Genomic DNA, 20395 nt, shown 5'->3' on the forward strand with positions numbered 1-20395 from the left:
ACACACACACACACGAACACATACCCCTAAAGTGCATGCCTATACCCCTGAAGATGGCTGAAGATGTACTGAAGTGCTGTGTTCCCATGATATATCCATGCCATGTAATAAATCTCCTCTCTTTACCCTTCACCATGTCTCTTTTTTTGGCATACAGGTGGAATGGCTGGTCCTGACATATGGAACTCCTGGCATTTGGGCCTCAAGTTTAAAACTCTAGTAAAAAGAATGAAGGAAATAAAGAGCAATAAAAAGGGAAGGGGAGGGTTAAGAGGGGAAGAGAGGGGAGGAGCAGAGAAGGGAGAAGAAAAGAGGGGAGGGGATAGGAGGAGAGGGGATCACGTGGGGGCCCTTGTTTTGGCTAAGCTCTTGAACTAGACACCAGAGAACAGACCAGGCTAAAGTCAAAATGGAGTCACCTATGCTAAAGTTCCATGTCACCTGGCTAAAATGAAGCTGCTTTTCTTAGAAAAAAATATTAAAAGAAATAACCAAATTTCCCAAAGTGGCAATTTCAGATTGTGTAACAATGAAGTTCCCTAGCCTTAATCCTTTCAGATAGACCTTAACTTGAAGTAACCCGGCATTAACCAATCAGTTATTTTTCTATCATTCTTCTCCATAGCACCTCACAAGGAAAAGAAACAGAAATGACCAGCCTTCTTTTTGTTTATTTGTTTCTGCTCTCTTCAAACCCTTTTTCTGTCTGTAACACCAATCTCTTCTGCTCAGCTCAATTGGAACTCAAGTTCTGTGGTATAGAATTCAGTTCTGATTTATGGAATGAAGTGTTATCCAATTCCAGAAAGTAAAATAAAGAATTAAGATCATTAAAGAATTAAGACCATTAAACTGTAGTACTTTTTAGATGGACAGAACTTCCAGCGTTAGAAGAAGAGGAGGGAGCTAGATGGAAAGGGGGGAGGGTAAAGAATTCAGGGGAACATTGTAGATGTGATGGTCTTGGTATGCTTCTCTGATCAAGTGACATTTGAATCCAGAATTCCAAGGACTAATGGACATAATGGTGAATCTTAGATGTGGCTGTCTGTTGTTAAGGATTGAAACCCAGAGCTGCACATCCACTAGTCAAGCATTATACCACTGAACTGTACTCCCAGGATAGCTGTATCATGAGGTAAAACTTTTCTGGCAGAGGAGAAAGTTCAAAGACTGAGAGGTGAGAGAACGCTGTGGGCTGACTACTGAAACCAGGGCAGTGTGTTCTGGCCACCTTGGAACTCTTAGAGTAGATTGACCTATATCATCAGACAGGAATGGTCAGAGGTGAGACATGGGGACCACTTCTTCCCTTTCTGTCAGTTCTCTTTCCCCCAAGTCTAGCTAGGAACGTAAGTAGGAATGGAAGAGGGACACACTGGAGAAAAAGCAGAAGAAATCAAAAATAGTCCAGTTCAGCCATGGACTCAGCCCCATCACTCATGCTGTTTTTGTTTGCACAGGTGGGGGCCCACCCTAACATCCCACCCCACCTCCAACCCAGCCACAGACACCTGAAATACTTTCTTCCAGGGATATTCATTTGTGAGCAGATGGCTTCCGCTGAGGAGAGTATTGTGGGTTCCCAAGCCCACAGTCTGAGGATCTTAGCACACACTTCACCCAGAATCCAGCCCTGTGTCTAGCACTTCCTGATGGCCATGGCCACTCACTTCCTCCTTATTTTCCTGAAGGCCTTTCTACTTCTTCAGCCTTCTTGATGACAATGCATATTTACTTTAAGTTCTACTGATTCCAAATTTTTCTGTTCATACGAACAAAGCAATCTATCCCCAAACATGTCCTACCTACCACACATGAAATCTTAGAAGGCACCAGGACATTGAGGAAAGGGGAGAAGTTGGGAGGGGGAAGATTGATGAAAGGGGTGGCAATGATTAAGATTCATTGTATTCATATACTGCTTTTTTGAATGGCAACTAAAGATTTTTTTTTTTTCCTTTTTAGAAAGCATAAGGTGCAGGCTGATTATCTGACAGTTCTTTCTGATGTTCATTATAGGCACTGGGCTTCCTTCCATTAGATGAGATGCTGCAAACTAGGTTCTCCCACAAGGCATCCCAGGCCCCTGGAATGAAGGGACCCCCAACAAAGCCAGGTCCTCCTTCCTGAGAGGCTGGTAGCAGAGGAGGGAGGACCTCTTATTTCCAGCCACCAGAATTTAGGGAGCAGGTGAGTGTGACTACTGAGAAAAGGGGATGGGGCAGGCTGAGCTGGCTAGATCTGGTCAGCTACCCTACACCTTATGTTGGTAGTTCTGGCCTCTAACCCCACAGTATTAATATCTCATCCTCACCTACTGTTTCAGAAATAGAACAACCATCCACGTGGTATTAATACACAATGAGTGTGTGAGAATGTGTGCTGGTACTGGGCTTGAATTCAGGGCCTCCCCTCAAGGTTGGAGCTCTACCACTTGAGCCACAGCTCCACATCCACTTTTTGGTGATTCATTAGAGATAAGAGTCAGAGACTTTCCTTTCCAGGCTGGCTTTGAACCTCAATCCTCAGATCTATCTTGATCTCCTAATCAGCTAGGATTATAGGCATGAATCTCCCGGAGTCTGGCTACAATGAGTTTTTGGCTAGAACTCCTGAACTCCATTCTGGATTAGGGAAGGCTCGGCAAGACCCTCCAGTGTTGGGCCTCCATCTTCCATCTGCCCAGTGCACAAGGGGCCCTCAGACAGTGATAGATTCTGATGAACTTGAGAGTGGAGGTTGAATGCACCGCTCTCACTTCCTGTCTCTCTCCCACGACTGAGGACAGGGTCGTGCAGTCACGGAATAGCTGCCTGCCCCAAAGGAGCCAGGTGACTGAATGTCAGACCTTTCCCTGGAGAGCTGAACGGCAATGGCAACTCTGCCTCCCCCTCCCCAGCCTCCCCCATGCTGGGGATGGAAGCTAGGCCCTTCAGCCTTGCTAGGCAAGCTCCGGCCCGGTGCCCCTAAGCCCCACAAGCACCTAAGCCCCACAAGCACCTTGGGCTGGGCGGGTTGTCCCATTCCCCTGAGGGCCTAGAACACTGCTCAGGGACACTTACAAGAGGCCAGGCACGGTCTGTCACTTTATCTCACTTATTAAACCTGCAGCCCAAGGTCACACACCGCGAGCAGTGAAGGTGGGAGCCTTCCAGACCCGGTCCGTCCTCCCACCCCACTGGGGTGGCCCCCAGTCCGGATGGAATCTGCGCCCCAGAAGTTAGCTCCGTTCTCCAGCTAGGGCTGGGCGGGGTGGGGGGGGCGGAAGGCCGGGGAGGGGGCAGGGAGGTGTCATCCCTCGGGATGGGGGGAGGGGCTGACTCCGTGACGCCAGAGCCGTCCCGGGGTCAGGGCCAGGCCCTAAGCCCCCGCCCCCGTGCCGCCCCACCCCGCCCCCCTCAGCCCCGGGCGGACGGCGGGAGGCGCGCGCGGCTCCGCGGCGGCAGCGACCGGAGCAGCATGACGGCCATCGCCGCGCAGGTAGCTCGGGGGGGGGGGGGCGTGGGGTGCCCGGCCGGGGCGCTGTCCACCGTGGAGGGTGGGAGACGGGGACCCCGCACCCTCCGAGACCCAGCCTGCACCCGGGGCGCCGGGGCCCCTCCGTGCCCAGCCCCTCCTCCGGCCCCTGCTTGGAACCCTCGGGTTCCCGGGAGGGTGCGCGGGGGAGCATCCCGGGGCGCCCGCCTCCCCCGCCCCGCTGCCGCTCTCCTGGAGCCGGCTCCCCCGGAGGCTCAGCACCACCCCCCCAGCGTGGCCCCGGAGGACTTGGATGCTTCTCAGCGACCTGTTGGTCTGGACTGCCTTTAAAATAAACGAGGTGTCGGAGTGGCGACGGCGGACCCGCGGCCGGCGGGCGCCCCGGCCAAGGCGGCCGGGCTTATGTAACCGACGCGCCGCCGGGAAGCGCCGGCTTCCGGGCCCGGGGGCTGGGAAGACCGCGCCCCACAAACAGCTTTGGAGGTGCCGAGCGGGCGGAGTCGCTGGGGGTCCGGACGCCCCCGAGGAAAGGCTCTCCCCGCGCGGGGACGGGGGTGATGTTGGCGGGAACCTGCACCTTCCTGCCCGGCGGAAGCGCCGCGCGCGCGAGCCGCGCGTCCGCCACCCGCCGCCCCGCCGCCCCGCCGCCCCACCCGTCTGGCCGCTTCACCCACGGGCCAAGCGCCTGTCCCGCCCGGTGCCCGAGGCAGGAGAGGCCCCTCCACCACGCCTTCAGATATTCGGAGCCCTTAATAATACTGATAATGTTAGGTACTCTTCTGTCCGTCTGTTATCATTATTATTAATCACTACTATTGCTACTATTATTTTAATCATTATTGTTCTGAGATGCAGTCTTCCTACTTCGCGCACATTGATCTAACGCCTAGGCTCAAGGGATCCTCCTGCCTCAGCCTCTCTCTAAGTAGCTGGGATGGTGTATCTGACACTACACCAATGAGCCATCATGCCCAACTTTACCCATTTCATAGATGAGGTAACTGAGGCCTGAAGTCACTTGCCCACTCACGGTCAGCCAAGTGACAGAATCAAGATTGAGACCCCAGATTCATATCTCCAAAGCCACCTAATCTTTCCCTGCACAACCCTTTTCAGCCCAGAGCCAGAGGCTAGGGTGGGGCAGGAATATCCCTCTTTGTCCCAGACTGAGCTCCGGTGTAGGGCTAGGGAGATAGGGGACTTGGAATTTAGGCCCCGGGTGTGGTCTCTGCCTCAGGGAGGGACACCTGTAAACCCGGAGTAGATAAGGGAGGTGAGTCTTAAATTAAGGGGTGGGAAAGCTTCAAGGTTTTTTTCTGGGGAGGAGAAGGAATTTGTGGCTCAAGAAGGGGAAGAAGTGAACAGGGCTGGGAGAGTTGAATTGCCCCTACAGGAAGGACTTTCCCTAGCACTTTGGCAATAACTTAATTCCCTACCACATTAGGAGATAGGTACCCCTCACTACTGCTAGGTGAGGGGAGGGTGTTAAAAATAAGAGCTGAGAGGCTGGGGATGTGGCATAGTGGTAGAGTGCATGCCTAGTATGCATGAAGCCCTGGGTTCGATTCCTCAGTACCACATACACAGAAAAAGCTGTAAGTGGCACTGGGGCTGAAGTGGTAGAGTGCTAGCCTTGAACAAAAGAAGCTCAAGGACAGTGCCCAGGTCCTGAGTTCAAGCTCTACAACTGGCAAAAACACACAATAATAAGAGCCAAAAACAAGACTGGCTCATGCCAGCAGGGTGGTCCAGACAGATTGAAAAGGGCAGGGGCCTGACTCTTCAGCACATAGTCTTAGCAGTGAAGAGGATGTCCTGACTCAGGCCTGGCAAGGGAGTGTTGGGGAGCAATGTTAGGGATGGGGATGAGCAGGCACCCAAGGTTTTCTCCTTGAGGATGCTGTTGGCCAAGGGGAGCAGGTGAGATCCTGGTTTATGGGACCGACAGAAAGGATCAAGCCATTGCATTCAGTAGCCTTAGAGCATCAAAGAATCTTTGTTTCGTCATCAATAGGGGTCATTCAAGGTCACAGATGAGAAGGAAAACTATAAAGCAGTGCTCTTAGTGGATTTAAGTGATTGCCTTAAAATCATTTTCCACTGAGCTGTTCCTCCCTACCTCTCTGTCCCCCTGAAGATGATTTCAGGCCCTGGTCACTGAAAGGTGACCAAAGAAAGCCCTGGCAGAATAGGGACAAGGTGTCCAGTGGTTTGGAAGGAAGACAACAGTCTGTATCATTGTTACTGATATTATTAATCACTCCTGAGAACTGAGGGCTGCCCATTTGTCATGCATCTTTTATGTATAAGGTCTCATTTAACCCCTGGAGTTTCATAGGTGGTCAGAGAAGCCCTGTTTTGGTGCAGGAGTGGGGAGGGAGGGGAAGGTGAAATGAGATCAGCTTTCTTTTCTTTCAGATCTCAGTGTGATGTCTTTGGACCTGGAGATTAAAGTCCAGTCTGGGCCTTGGATGGGCAGGGCTGAGGAAGGGACAGGATGTACCTGTTTGTCAGTGTTGTGATGTGTAGGGGCAAAAGGTTTCTGGGTCCTGTGATCCTATAACTTGTCTTCTGAGGCCAGGACTGTCCCAACCTCTGACCATATCTCTGGGGATTTCCTTGCTACGTGCTTTGCGGACACGACTTTCAAACTGGTGTTACAAACTTCATTTATATTTATTTATTTTTATTTTGCACTAGTACTCAGGCATAAACTCAGGGCCTTCCTTTCTCCTTTAGCTTTTTTTTTTTTATTCCCTTTTCAAGGATTGTACTCTATCACTTGAACCATACTTCTATAAGTCTTTTTGCTGGTAAACTGAAGATACAGGTCTCTTAGGTTTGTCTGCCACAGCTAGTTTGGAATCTGATCCTTAGGTCTTGTCCTACTGAGTAGCTAGGATTGCAAGAGTTAGCCACTGGCATGGCTAACTTCATTTATAGATGAGAAAAGTTGGCAAATAGGTTAGGAACTCACCTGAGGACAAAGGCCTCCTTGGTTTGTAGTGGAGATGAAGATGCACTATTTTCTGCTTCCTTTGCTTCATTTCTTACCTATAGATCCTCCTTTTCCCCCCCTCATACAATGCAATGAAAACTCCTAGACCTCCATGCCTCCAGCTGGTAGTGGGTCTGTTGTAGCAGAAGTGAGGAGGGGGACTGAAGTGTCCCACTCAGCTTTTCCCACCACCTTCCCCAGTGCTGAAGCTTTCTAGGAATCTGGGCACCACTTGACAGCACAGCCCACACTCCTGTCTGAGTGCTGCTGCCTAGGTAGGTATTCTTGGTGTCATGCCAGCACCTGAGCGGAGATGTAGATCCAAGGTATGCCTAGCCTTTTGGCCAGTGATCTGGGCTCATATCCTTTCTTCTTCAGTAACACTGAGCTCTAACACAAAGGCTATATGGAAAAGGCCTCAGTCAGCATTTCCTAGCTGACTGGATTCCACCCGTGATTCTACTGTCTGAGCAGCTGTCACAAACTTTACTCAGTTTGAGCAAGGGATCTTGGACAAGTCACTTGTCTTCCGTATAACTCAGTTTTCTCATTATACCACCCCCTATGTGGAGCTTTCTCCTCTACCAACCTTAAAGGTTTAAGAAGAGAATGAGCAGGGCTCTCGCTGGTGGCTCATGCCTATAACCGTCACTACTCAGCAGGCTGAGATCAGAGGATCATGGTTTGAAGTCAGCTCAAGCAGGAAAAATTGTGAGACTCTTTATTTCCAATTAGCCACCAAAAATCTGGAAGTAGAGCTGTGGTTCAAGTGGTAGAACCCCAGCCTTGAACAAAAAGATTAAGGAGAGTACAAGGTCCTGAATTCAACCCAAGGTACAGGCAGAAGGAGGAGGAAAAGAATGCTACTTAAACAAGCTTCCTTGTTCTTGGGTCCTTGGGATTGAAATGAAAGTAACTTGAATGTGTGGAAATGTAGGCAGGCAGCCTAAGGAGAACCTGCTTAGTCTCTAGTGCAAGGCTCTGCCTTTCGACCCACAGAAAAGGAGAAAGTCACCTTTGTAATCCTCCTTTGCACTCAGTGTAGGGAGCTCCCATAGTCCTTGATCTCAATTACCCTAGTTCCCTAGTAGCCACTGTTGCATTAGAACTGTTGCGTTTACCTCTCAAACCAGGGTATAACTGTTTCTTGTATATACACTATAAAGGGAGTACTTTAATTTACAACTAAGCAGGAGACTCCATTTACAGGAAGCTTCAGATGGAAATGACAGGTTGCAAACCTGACCTTCCATTTATCTCATGGCTCTTCCTCAGTACCTACTGAATGCAAAGGTCTGACACTGTGCCAAGTACTATCTAGATATAGGAGCCTTGCTCTCCTAGAGGACTTGGTCCAAGAAAAGCAGCTATCATGTCATTCCAAATTGCAGGCAAAATGGTATGTAGAAGCTGGGCACCTACCTATAATCCTAGCTACTCAAGAGGCTGAGATCTGAGGATCAGGGTTCAAAACCAACCTAGGCAGGAAAGTCTGTGAGACTCTTCAATTAAGCACACACACTCACACACAAAAACCAGAAGTGGAGCTGTGGCTCAGGTAGCTGAATGCTAATCTTGAGCAAAAAAACAAAAACCCTCAGGGACAGCACCCAGGCCCTGAGTTCAAGCCTCAAGACTAGTACACACATGCTCATATGTGCACACTCACACATACACACCACAGGTACAGAAAGCAAAACAGGGGTCTCTGTTGGAAAATACAAGCAGAGGACCCACTTTAGGTTGAGTAGGCCATAAATAACTAAAATGGTAACTTTAAACAGACCTAAATAATGGAGAAAAGGATTGCTGGACTTGGTGTTACACACTTATAATCCTCCCTACTTGAGAGGTAGAGATAGGAGGATAGAGGATTGAAGTCCAAAAGTGCAACAGCCTAGATTAAAAAAAAAACTAAAGTGCAAAAGTACTTGAAGCATGGTTCAAGTGGTAGAGCTCCTGCTTAGCAAGCGCAATGCCCTGAATTCAATTCCCCAGTACCGCAAAACCAAAAAAAAAAAAAAAGAGAGTCCTCCAAACTTGGTTAGGCAGGTGGCCAGAGCTGTAAGAGAAGAAAGGTCCAGACATGAAACTATACAGCAGGGGCTAATATGGGGCCTGAGCCAGGTGGTAGGGAGAGAACAGGGAGGCAAAGCTGGAGAGGGAGGCAGACAAATCTTGCAGTGCTTGTGGCAGTGGCAATGTGTCTGCCTCAGTGTCCTAGTTCCTTTGCTTAGTGGATTGGATTGAGAGCAGAGCCTGGATGACATCTCAGGTCTGAGACAGAACCTCACTGGAAAACTAGCAGGGTTAGGGTGCTCAGCACTGCAGGCTGAACACCAAGGTGACTTTGCCAGGCCTAGAAACTGCTGGTGCAGACACTTTGCCTTAGCAGGTGTGGGTGGGGTAGAGCCGGAGCAAGGCTGAAGGGCAAGGTACAAACCTGGATTTTCAGTACTCAGGAAAACAAGATAATGTCTTGCAGTCCTAGAGCAACTATAGAAAGCATATAAACAAGTGGGCTGGGGTGGAAATAAAACTGGTGGTTGTGTCCTGGGGCCTTTACAAGGCCTAGTACGTCTCCAGGCTCTGTTCAGCCCCAGAGCCCTGCCTTCCAGGCACTGTTGTTATGTATACAATGAAGCTAAGGTAGACTGTTTGCTTCAGGTCACTAAAGCCAGACAAGGTTTGCTGGCTAATTTGAGCTTTCCATCCATTGTGGAGAACATAAAGAATGGTAAGAGAATAATCAGTTCCTAGTAAGCACCGGACACTCACTGCAAATGGGGCTATAATGGAGGATACAGGTAGAAAGGTGGGTCAGCATAGGGGTGGAGAGATGACCAGTTCCAGGCTTCCTGTGAGATGGAAGCAGAAAATAGGGCAGCGGGGAGTTGGAAGGCATGTTTGGGGGTCTTTCCTAGAGAAGTGTGACACAGGCTCTCACCGATCCTGCTTCCCATGGTGTCTTTCAGGCTCACAGGGCATTGGCCCTCAAGAGGCCCCACCGGTCCTTCTTTGAATCCTTTATCCGGACCCTCATCATTGCATGTACCGCCTTGGCTGTTGTCCTTTCTTCCATCTCCATCTGCGATGGCTACTGGCTGCTGGATGACAACCGCCTCTTTGGGCTGTGGCACTTCTGCACCATTACCAACCAAAGTGGACCACAATGCCTCAGAGACTTGAGCCAGGCCCATGTGCCAGGACTGGCCATAGGCCTAGGCCTCGCCCGCAGTGTGGCCGCCATGGCTGTGGTGGCTGCCATCTTTGGCTTGGAGCTCCTCATGGTGTCTCAGGTGTGTGAGGATATCTACTCGCGCCGCAAGTGGACCATCGGTTCCTTCCTCCTCCTGGTCGCCTTCATCCTCTCCTCTGGGGGGCTCCTGAGTTTCGTGATTCTCCTCTGGAATCAGGTCACGTTTGTTGGCTTCACCCTGATGTTCTGGTGTGAGTTCACGGCCTCCTTCCTCTTCTTCCTCAATGCTATCAGTGGTCTTCATATCAACAGCCTCAGCCAGCCCTGGGACCAGCCAAGGAAATTCTAGTCCCCACCCCCAACACCCCACTCAGGGACCTTGGCTTCTACAAGAAAGTGTAATCAAGATGGTACCTCTCCAACTTGTGACCTCCATCTGGGATTGAGTGAAACTGTGACTTTGAAGCTTTCTTCTTAGCCACTAAGCTCTGGGTGGTCGACTTGAAACGGTCCAGGGGCTTCTGTGGAGCTAGGAGTGTTCCTGTAGCCACAATCTACAGAGGTTTAGTCAAATTATTAGGGTGTTGTTTCTAAAAGAAGAACACATTTTAAAACTCCTTTCTTGAGTTTTCTTCCTTGGAGTAGAATGGATTTGAAAGCAGACTTGTTTACAGGTAACCAGGCCAGCCACACTCCAGTACAGTTCACACCTGTTTCATTGACTCTGTAGTGGGCTATGGGCTCCTGAGGGTGCCAAGAATGGATTATCCTCCTCCAGACCAGGGACCAATCAGTGCCTCAGATTTCCACACTTGAAGGAATGCCTGCTGGCACATTTTCCTGACTTAGCAAGATTCTTTTAAATATCTTGCTCATAGGTTTTCAAATCATTTGGCTTGAGTTCTCTCTTGCTCTTTATGAGATAACCCCAGCTTCTACCAGCAGATCCAGATCCTTCCTTGAGCCCTCGTTCCATTGGGGCCTGGCTCATTTTTAATACCAGGCCAGGGTGTGTACACACAGGAGCACGTGCATATCTATCTTTTGTAAGGGTTAGATGGCCTCAGGGTACCAATTTTGATCCTAGAACACATTACTAGGAGCACGTATCTGGACCTGCTGAACTCCCCTGGGGGTGATGGGAACTGGCAGACCTTGGATAATGATTAACAGCCATCCTGGGGATGAGGGTTGGTGAAGGGAGTTGGGCAGGTGGAGATTTCCATCCTCACTGCAGATCTATAGTCATTCATCATACTGTCATATTTCCAGTAATTTTTCTGCCCAGAAATAGATACATTTTTTTAGTCTCTGTGCTTTTTCACTGAACATTCCTTCCTGGACTGGCCATATATATCTACCTGATTTTTTTTTCTTGAGATGGTATCTTGATATGTTAGGTAGGTTGGTCATTAACTCCCAGTCTCCTCACATAGCTGAGCTTGTAGATATGTGCCACTATGCCCAAATCCTCTTTATCTCCTCCCAGGTGTAGAGTCATGAGGTTAAGGTTGCCAACATGGAGCCACCAAGATGCAGAGAGTTCCTGGGGATGACCTGAGAAGGTTTTTTTCCCCCACATGGTGGTAGGGTTTGAACCCAGAGCCGTGTGTATGTTGGGCACGTCCACTACCACTGAGCCATATCCCCTCCTGAGAAGTTGTGAGGGTTGCTTGGTCCATATAGGCTATATCTTAGGTGGGAAGGGGGCCAGCAGAAGTCTGTAAAGTACAAAGGGGTAAGCCTTGTCTGCAGCCAGTAGACAGGAAAGATAAGAGATAAGGTCACTCAATCTGGACCTGAACTGCCCTCCCTTAAGCAAGATACTTTTTTCTCTAAGCTGAGTATCTCTGCTTCTCTACAGAATGCTTTTGTTTTTGTAAAAGGGTGTAAGTTGTGTGTGTGTGTGTGTGTGTGTGTGTGTGTGTGTGTGTGTGTGTGTGTGTGTGTGTGTGCGCGCGCGCGCATACATACGCATGTGCATATGTGTGTCAGTACTGGGGCTTTAAATTCAGGATCTAGGAACTGTCCCTTAAATTTTTTTGCTCAAGGCTGTCACTCTACCACTTGAGCTACAACTCCATTTCTAGCCTTTTGGTAGGTAATTTGAGATATAAATCTCATGGACTTGCCTCTCTGGGCTGATTTCAAACCATGATTCTAAAATCTCAGACTCCTGAGTAGCTAGAATTACAGGCATGAGCCACTGATGCCAAGCAAAAGGGTAAGTATTTAGCCCTCTTTTATTCTCCATTGGAGCTAGGGAGCACAGATACTCCAGGGAACGCACAGCCAGGGTGAAGGGTAAGATTCATAGTTCTGAGGAGCTTAGTAGGGAGGGGAGACAGACCCCTGTCCTTTCTAGCCTGGAAGCATGTGTATTTTACAGTAAGGACTCTGGACAAACTGTCACCTCTTTACTGAGTAGCTTGGCAAGTCCTGGGGCCTTGATGAAGCTGTTTTGTTTTTGTTTTTGTTTGGTTGGTTGTGGGGCCTGAACTCTGGGCTTGGGCACTGTCCCTCAGCTCTTCAGCTCAAGGTAGCGCTCCACCACTTGAGCCACAGCACCACTTGTGGCTTTTTTTCTGCTTATGTGGTGCTGAGGAATCAAACCCTGGGCCTCATGCATGCAAGGCAAGCGCTCTACCACTGAGCCAGCTTCCCAGCCAGTGGAAGCATGCAGTACTTCCTGCTATACCACCTTCTCCTTGCCGCCCCCACATCCCACATGCCTCACACCATGCAGGGATTCTACAAAAGGCTAGGGTCCCCATGACTGCATCAGATCAGTTTAAAACCTTGGGCCTTGAAAGCTCTGGGGAGAGCTACTACACCAGTGAATTGCAGGGCTGACAGATGGCATGTGCCTGAGGCCTTGAATTCTCACGGTGTCTGAAACGTGAGCTGAGGGCCGAGAGTTGCCTCCCTCCTGCAGGAAGTGAGCCCAAGTATTTTTCCTCCTCTTGTGTTCCAGAGCAAAAAGACTTGACAAAGACAGACCAAATCTCTTCCCAGGCACCATTTATTCTTCTGCCCACCATGGAGCTCCTACACTGCCCTTCCCAGAAGAGCACTATACACGAAGTCCTGGGCCCTTGTCCTCCCCATGCTGCCCCCAAGTTCCTTCTGCTTGCTTCTGAGGAGTCCTGCACTTGAGGGGAGGGATGCATGCAGTCACTGGAGAGCACAGGGTGGCTGCTGTTGGGAAGATACCTGTCCTGCAGCATGCCTGGCCCTCCCAGCTCCTGGCTTGACCTCTGACCCTAGGCAGTCCTGCCGCAGTCTCAGATGACACTGGCCCTGCAGGTGCTTTGACTCTTGGTGCCATGGATGGGGCCATTGCTGAAGGAGGAGCTGAGGGCCACGGGGCGCAGCGGGAACTCTTGCAGGTGCCACTGTCGCCACTTCTTCTGAACTTCCAGCTGCACCTGTCCAAGATCAGGTGTCAGCATCAGCCAGTAGGCAAGGGCAGGCCTGATACCATTGCTCAGCTGGCCCCTGCTTTCCCTCAGCAACAGCGCACTCTGACTGACAATTTCTATCCCTGTGTGCTGTTGGTACCAAGGGCCCGCTGTACCTTGGGCACTTGGACCTGCCATCTAGTCACATGCATCCCAAAGAAAGGAGTTGGCTTTATTTTCCAAGCTGCCAAGCTCCAAACATCCACATACAACATCTTGGTAGCCAGGACAACTGGGTACTCATTCCAAAGAAGACATCCAGGCCAGCTCAGAATTCATGTGGGGTGCTGGAGAGTGGTTTTATGGACATTTCCTTCACAATCTCTAACTGGAACAGCCACATTTATGAGGCTAGGCTTGATGCTTGACTAATTTCCACGTGAGTGCTGTAAATCAGAGTGTCCACCTGCTACAGAGGCTTCATTTATGTGCCATACAGTGATGGTTTCTGTGTGCCTACAGTTGGGTGATATTACCCAAAAGCTCTGCAAAATCAGAGTTCTGCCCGGTGCCAGTGGCTCTCGCCTATAATCCCAGCTACTCAGGAGGCCGAGATCACAGTTTGAAGTCAGACCAGACAGGAAATTCTGTGAGACTGTTATCTCCAATAATCTACTCAAAAATCTGGAAGTGGGACTGTGGCTCAAATGGCAGAATGCTAGCCCTAAGCACAAAGAGGCCCAGGCCCTGAGTTCAAACCCCAGCACTGGAAAAAAAAAAAAAATCAAGAGTCCTCTAAGAGAGTGCATAATCCCCAGGGAGTTGTCAACCTATTTGGAGACCTGAGAAGACTGAGCTACTGTCAGTACTTCTGAATCTTCTTATGGGAAGACAGGTCAAGTGTTGTGCAGAGACCCAGTCACACATGGAGTGTATAGCACTGCTGTCAGGAACATGGGCTGAAGTTGAGGCCTAAGCTCTTTCCCCATGTTTCCTGAACTTAACTATGGATAACAGTTCCCCAAATGAGGTTAAAAATACTTTCTAACCAGGTGCCAGTGGCTCAGGCCTATAATCCTAGCTAGTCCAGAGGCTGGGATCTGAGGATCATGGTTTGAGGCCAACCTGGGCAGGAATGTCTATGCGATATCTCCAATTTGCTACCAAGAAGTTGAAAGAGGAGTCGCTCAAGTGATAAAGCACCAGTCTTAAAGAAAAAAGCTAAGGGAGATCACTCAGTTCCTAAGTTCAAACTCAGGAACAAAAGAACAAAACCAAACCAAAAAACTGGGCATGGTGGTACATGCTATTAGGCTGTACAGGCTATTAGGGAGGTAGAGGTTATAGGATCTTTATGTATTTTTTTGTTTTTTTCTTTTCTTTTTTTTTTTTTTTTTTGGTCAGTCATGGGACTTGAACCCTGGGCCTGGGTGCTGTCCTTGAGCTCTTCAGCTCAAGGCTTGGGCTCTACCACTTGAGCCACAGTGTCACTTCTGTTTTCTGGTGGTTAATTGGAGATCAGAGTCTCACCAGGACTTTTTCTGCCCTGGGCTGGCTCTGAACCACAATCCTCAGATCTCAGCCTCCTGAGTAGCTAGGATTATAAGCATGAGCCACCGGCACCTGGTTGGTTGTTTTTCTTTTTTGTTGTGTTTTAAAATTTTTTCTTGTAGTGTGTATGTGTGGGTCCTGGGGCTTGAACTCAGGGCCTGAACAGTGTCCCTAATCTTTTGTACTCATAGCTAGTACTCTACCATTCGAGCCACAGCTGCACTTCTGGCTTTTTTGGTGCTTAATTGGAGACAAGAGTTTCACAGACTTCCTGCCAAGGCTGGTTTCTAAGCATGATTCTCAGATTCCAGCCTCCTGAGTAGCTAGGATTATAGGCCTGAGCCACAGTTTAAAAGTCAATGTCATGCCTTTCATCATTCTTCCCCATCCCTCCAAACTCTACCCCTTTCCTCAATTTCTTCATTCTGTAGGATGTACAGAGTTTTATGACTGCCTCCCACCCCCACTTCCTCTCTTCATTGACTTCCCACCTCCTCTAGACCCCATCCCCTCTCCCACATTCAAGTACAGAGGCTGGCCCCTAGGACAAAAGTGCTAGGCCTTCTGAAAAAATAAAGCAGAAAGGATTGGGGGTCGTGGCTAGAGTGGTATAGGACCTGCCCTAAGTGAGAGGCCTTGAGTGCAAACCTCAGTTACAGCTAGTCAACAAGAACAAGAACAAAAACTACTTTCAGAAGCCCCAGCCAGTTTTGCTGAATCAGGATAGGGGCAGCATCTGATGCACACTACCAGCTAACTTTGCTGCTCCTGCTGAGCTTAGACTCCCAAGAGTGCTGCTCAGCCTTTCCCCCAAAGACCCCCCCCCCCCCCCACTGTCCTCTCCAAGAAGCTCTTGCATCTAGACCAGTGGCACCCCAGGACACTCACCTCGCTGTTGAGGAAGCAGTAAAGGATGGCCACGACCAGCCCCTGCCAGAAAGAGCCCAGATTAGTGGAGGTGCTTGGCATCCCTCCCTGGCAGTTGGCCCTAGACTCCTTCCCCTAATCCATTCCTGTAATGTTCTCTAATGGATACTCCAGGTTCCCATGCCCCGTTCTGAACCTCATGAGGTGCTACCTCTTCTGTTCCGTTAGTGCTCTGTACCTATGCTGTCCACCAGAGACTGAGTCTCATTCCCTGTCCCTGATGTTGAGCACAGGGCCACAAACACATGTCATGGTCGTGGGGTAGTTACTGCTGACTAGGACCCCCTGCGTGGGGACCTGACGGGTCATCCAGCGAGGCAGGCCATGGGAACACACTGGGTAATGGTGCCCCTCCCATGTGTCCCCAACCCCACTGTGCGACGCAAGGCCAGTCCAAGAGGAGCCTCTGGACCCAGCATGCTATCATTTTCAAGATAAGCTGCAAGTCTGGAGAGCTGTAAGCATTATGGATGGCTAATTGCACTGAAGAACAAATACGTGGTCAGAACAAACCAGGTCCAGCCGAGCCTGGGTTAGGGCCTGGCCTCACTGCCTCAAGCACAGGGAGGTGTAGCCCTGTGCTCAGAGTCTCAAGTTCCCCAGCCTGGTGAGGTCTTTGCCTGCCAAATGCTTCTGCTCTGGTCTTTGAGCATAATGGTTCCAGGACCCTGGCATGGAGCTCTGCCAGAGGTGCCGCTCCAGTCACAGGTTTCTGAGTGGAGCCGAAGAGCCTAGAGAGGCACAAGAAGTGAAGGGGTCCACCCTGCCCCCCTCCACTCAGGCCTTTCTTACAGGCCTACCTGCAGGTAGTCGGGTGTTGGCCATCCTTCCCACTTAGAGGCTGGTGTGTGCGGCTCCACCTTCTCTCTAGTCCCGCCCCGCTGTGCACTTCGCTCCTTATCACATTGTAAAGAACTCCAAGGGCAACGAACTGCCCTGTGCCCGTGTAAGTGGACAATATATACAACTGTTCAGGAATATTGGCTTTTTGCTAATTCTTAACCTTTTGGAGCTGGGGCTAGAATCCAGGATCTCATACATGCTAAGCATGAGCTCCACCACTGAGCTCCAACCCCATTTCTCGACACTGGCATTTTAATGAGTTAGTGGTAAAACTAGAAGAGACTTCAGGCATCAATGAGTGCTATGAAGGACAAGGACTCCTTGAATGGCAGTCGTGCCTACACAGGGCTGTGGTTCCCAAATTGTGCAGCAAGTTGGGAATTTTAGAATTCTCTTTGCCTTGTACTCTACTCCTAAATCCAAAGGGAGGGAGCATCAGTAGTTTATCTTTTTGTTTTTCTTTCTGTCTCTTTCTTTCCTTCCTTCTTTCCTTCCTTCTTCCTTCCTTTCTTTCTTTCTTTCTTTTTCTTTCTCTCTTTCCTTTCTTCCTTCCTTCCTTCCTTCCTTCCTTCCTTCCTTCCTTCCTTCCTTCCTTTCTTTCTTTCTTTCTTTCTTTTTGTCAGACTTTGAAATGAGTCAAACTTGGATTTTCAGCAGAGCTTGACCTTAGTATGGGATTCTGAGTTTCTGTTTTGCTCAGTTCTCACCAAAGGGTCAGGCATTGTGATACTCGACTATCATCCCTGCATTTGAGAAGCTCAGCCCAACGGGATCAAAAGTTCAAGACCGACCTAGGTAAGACACTGTCTTAAAAGAAAACACTTTACTAAGCCCTGAGTGAGAGGTAGGTACCCCACTTATAGGAAGGGACCATTGTCAGGTTTTCCAGCAAGACTAGAGCTGTGCATTGTTGTAGCTAGCTGTCAGTGTGACACTGCTACCTGTGTCTCAGCCCAGGATCATCTACTCTAGCTGTCCTGGGGCCCAAGAACACATTCTCATTGTTCAGGGGGAGGGCAGGAGCTTTCGCTGAGGAAGCTGTGGCCCAAGCACATTTAGGGCAAGCCTCCCTCAAGCAAGCAAACTTACTAAATCTGAGTTACATGGCCGTGAAAAATGGAGATGGCAGGATTTTAAAGCCATGAAGAAAAAATTATGTGGGACATGTAGAGAATTAATGAGTATAAAAAATGATCACATCATGGTCCCAGTTGATGATGTATGTGTGTGTGTTCTCTAGGATCAAACCTAGGCCATGTTCATACTTGGCAAGCACTCTAACACTGAGCTTTTTTCCCTTTTGCTTTTTCTTTCTTTCTCCCTTTCCTTTCCCTTCCTCCTTCCCTCCCTCTCTCCCTCTCTCCCTCTCCCTCTCTCTCTCCCTCTCTATATTTCTTTCTTTCTTTCTTTCTTTCCCTCTCTCTCTCTTCCTTTCTTCCTATTGTATTTATTTTTCTCTTTTAAAATTTAACTTTCCCAGTTATCTACAATAAGCAAGCATTATTTATATAATCAGGAAGAGTTAATGCATTTCATTATATTCTCTAACTCAGGACCTTATACTTGCCAGGCAAATACTCTTCCACTGGACTAAATCCCTAATCAAGTTAATGCATTTCAATTTTTTTTAAATTTAATTTTATTTGTGAACATACTGTACAGAGGGGTTACAATTACATGGGCAGGATAATGCGTACATTTCTTACCAAGCATTGCAGCCTCCTCCTTTGGTTTACCCTTCACATCCCTTCCCAGCCTCCCCCCTCTCCTCAATTTTTTTTTTTTAAGTACATGATAGCCAGCTACCAGTGGCTCCTGTTTATAATCCTTACTACTCAGGAGTCTGAGATCACAAGGATAGTAGTTCAAGGCCAACCCAGGTAGAAAAAGTCTACTGGACTACATCTCCAAATAATCAGCAAAAATCAGAGCTAGAGGCATGTTTCAAGCAGCAGAATGCCAGTCCAGCAGCAAGCTGAGCAAGCATGAGATCCTGATTTCAAACCTCAATACTGACCAAGAACTAAAAAAGAAGATGAAAAGTATAGGATTGTTACAGACAGTGCTGTGATTGTGTGTTCTTTAGTCCTTTGGCTGTTGTTTGTTGTTTGCCTGGTACTTGAACTCGGCCTGGGCGCTGTCCCTGAGATTCTTTTGCTCAAGGCTAACACTCTACCACTTGAACCACAACTTCTCTCCGGCTTTTTCTGTGATTAATTTGAGATAAGAATCTCACAGACTTTCCTGCCTGAGCTGGCTTCAAACTGTGATCCCCAGATCTCAGGTTCCTATATTACAGGCATGAGTCACTAGTGCCCGGCAGGCCCTTGACTTTTTAATGATTGAGATAGTCTTACCATGCTCACCAGTATAATTCTACTACTCACTTATATGGGTGGAAGAGATTTTTCACATATAATGTAAAATATGTATATTGTGCCTCTGTGTATTTTATTCATACATGTCCATATATACACAAGAACATACATGTATAATACTGTAATGATTTTTTCAACACTAACAAAATGTGTTTGCTTTTCTCTTGACATTCTCCCAGAGAGAAGTCATGTGGCCTTTGCTTGGATAGTCTATGGCCCTAACTTAGAAGGTCAGAAAGCCCTCGCTCAGGTGGCAAAGCAGATATGAATTTCCAAGCACTCTCCATGGTCACTGCCTGGTTTTCCAGGTCAAGTCCTTCCTCCAGCCTGGACCTCAAATCCTTCAGCTGCTGCATGGGCCATGATGAGCCCAGCTTCCTCAAATGCTACATGAGGCAAAGGAAAAGTCATAAAGACCTGGGTGTCTCCTGCCTATAATCCTAGCTACTCAGAAAGCAGAGATTGGGGGGCTGGGAAGGTGGCTCAGTGGTAGAGCACTTGCCTTGCATGCATGAGGCCCTGGGTTTGATTCCTCAGCACCACATAAGCAGGAGAAAAAAAAAAAGCCGAAAGTGGTGCTATGGCTCAAGTGGTAGCGTGCTAGCCTTGAGCTGAAGAGCTGATGGACAGCACCCAGGCCCAGAGTTCAGGCCCCACGACCGCCCCCCGCCCCCCCAAAAAAGAAAGCAGAGATAGGGAGGATCTAAGTTTGAAGCTAGCTAGGGCAAAAAGTGAGCAAGATCTCATCTCAAGAAAAAAGCCTGGAGCCTGACTTATGCCTGTAATCCTAGCTACTCAGGAGGCTAAAATCTGAGGATCATGATTCAAAGCCAGACTGGGCAGGAAAGTCCATGATATTCTTATCTCCAATTAAACACCAGAAAACCAAAAGTAGAGCCTTGGCTCCAAGTGGTGGAGCACTATCCTTGAGCAAAAGCGCTCAGGGAGAGCACACAGGCCCAAGCAAAAAGGAAAAAAGGAAAATGCCTGGTTTAGTGGTGTGCACCATCTCAGCTATGTGGGAAGCTGTGGGAAGAAGGTTGCAGCCTAGGCTGGACCCAGACCAAACAAGGTAGGATTCTAGCAAAAAAAAAAAAAAAAAAAAAAAAAAAAACCTAAAGCAAAAAGGGGTTGGGACATGACTCAACTGGTACCTGCCTAGCAAGCAAGAAGTCCTAAGTTTAAAACCCAGTACTGCCATAAGAAAGGAAAAAAAGAATTATGGGTAACATAGGCAAGAGGCTGGGTTCTCTGAACGTGAGGAGCTAGCAGGGAGTCTCTGGACACAGTAGGCAGCCTGGGTTAAGTCTGCAGGAATGGGGAGGAGTGGGGGAGGGACAAGTCTTGAAACAAGTCTTGTGTCTTTGCTTTGGTTACTAGGGAGATTAAATCCAGATTTATGACCCACCTGTCTGTGGTACTTAATCAGATTGACTTCTGCACAGGCATCAATCTGGCTTTTATTCTTTTTTTTTTTTTTTGATTCACTAAATCTTCAGCTACTGTTTGTTTATTTGTTTGTGTAAGGGGAGGATGTCCATGTTCTTCCTGAAAGAATCACAATTTGGGGGGAGGAAATAGCTATGAATAAATAATATAACACTCCACGGTTTTGAAG

The 20395-nt window shown here is 48.6% G+C and overlaps 2 protein-coding genes across 5 annotated transcripts in view; one reads left to right on the top strand and one right to left on the bottom strand.

Annotated features, from left to right (window-relative positions):
* Positions 1-3404: 3404 nt before the first annotated feature.
* On the top strand, positions 3405-10989 carry Tmem37 (transmembrane protein 37). The gene is made up of 2 exons (XM_070021845.1): positions 3405-3483; positions 9454-10989. The coding sequence occupies exons 1-2, from the start codon at positions 3463-3465 to the stop codon at positions 10024-10026; spliced, it is 594 nt and encodes a 197-aa protein (XP_069877946.1). The 5' UTR covers positions 3405-3462; the 3' UTR covers positions 10027-10989.
* A 1698-nt stretch (positions 10990-12687) lies between these two features.
* Positions 12688-20395, bottom strand: part of Sctr (secretin receptor) — a 70111-nt gene continuing 62403 nt past the window's right edge. For 2 of the 4 annotated variants that reach the window (XM_070021858.1, XM_070021857.1), the window contains exons 12-13: positions 15518-15559; positions 12688-13105 (exon numbers count right to left, since the gene is read on the bottom strand). In XM_070021858.1, coding sequence (XP_069877959.1) covers positions 12962-13105; positions 15518-15559 — 186 coding nt within the window. In that variant the 3' untranslated portion in view covers positions 12688-12961. Of the gene's footprint in view, positions 13106-15517; positions 15560-19625; positions 20326-20395 lie in introns of those variants that run through there. The other 2 variants (XR_011371784.1, XM_070021860.1) reach the window with 2 other exon arrangements.

The sequence above is a fragment of the Dipodomys merriami genome, unplaced genomic scaffold (genome assembly GCF_024711535.1).
Source record: "Dipodomys merriami isolate MVZ:Mamm:240054 unplaced genomic scaffold, mDipMer1.0.p SCAF_146, whole genome shotgun sequence".
In the NCBI taxonomy this organism is placed as follows: Eukaryota; Metazoa; Chordata; class Mammalia; order Rodentia; family Heteromyidae; genus Dipodomys; species Dipodomys merriami.

Bases quoted from the DNA above. Each gene is read 5' to 3' on its own strand.
- Tmem37 (XM_070021845.1), top strand. From the start codon at position 3,463: ATGACGGCCATCGCCGCGCAG. The intron at 3,484-9,453 runs GTAGCTCGGGGG...GGTGTCTTTCAG, and splicing joins TGACGGCCATCGCCGCGCAG to GCTCACAGGGCATTGGCCCT.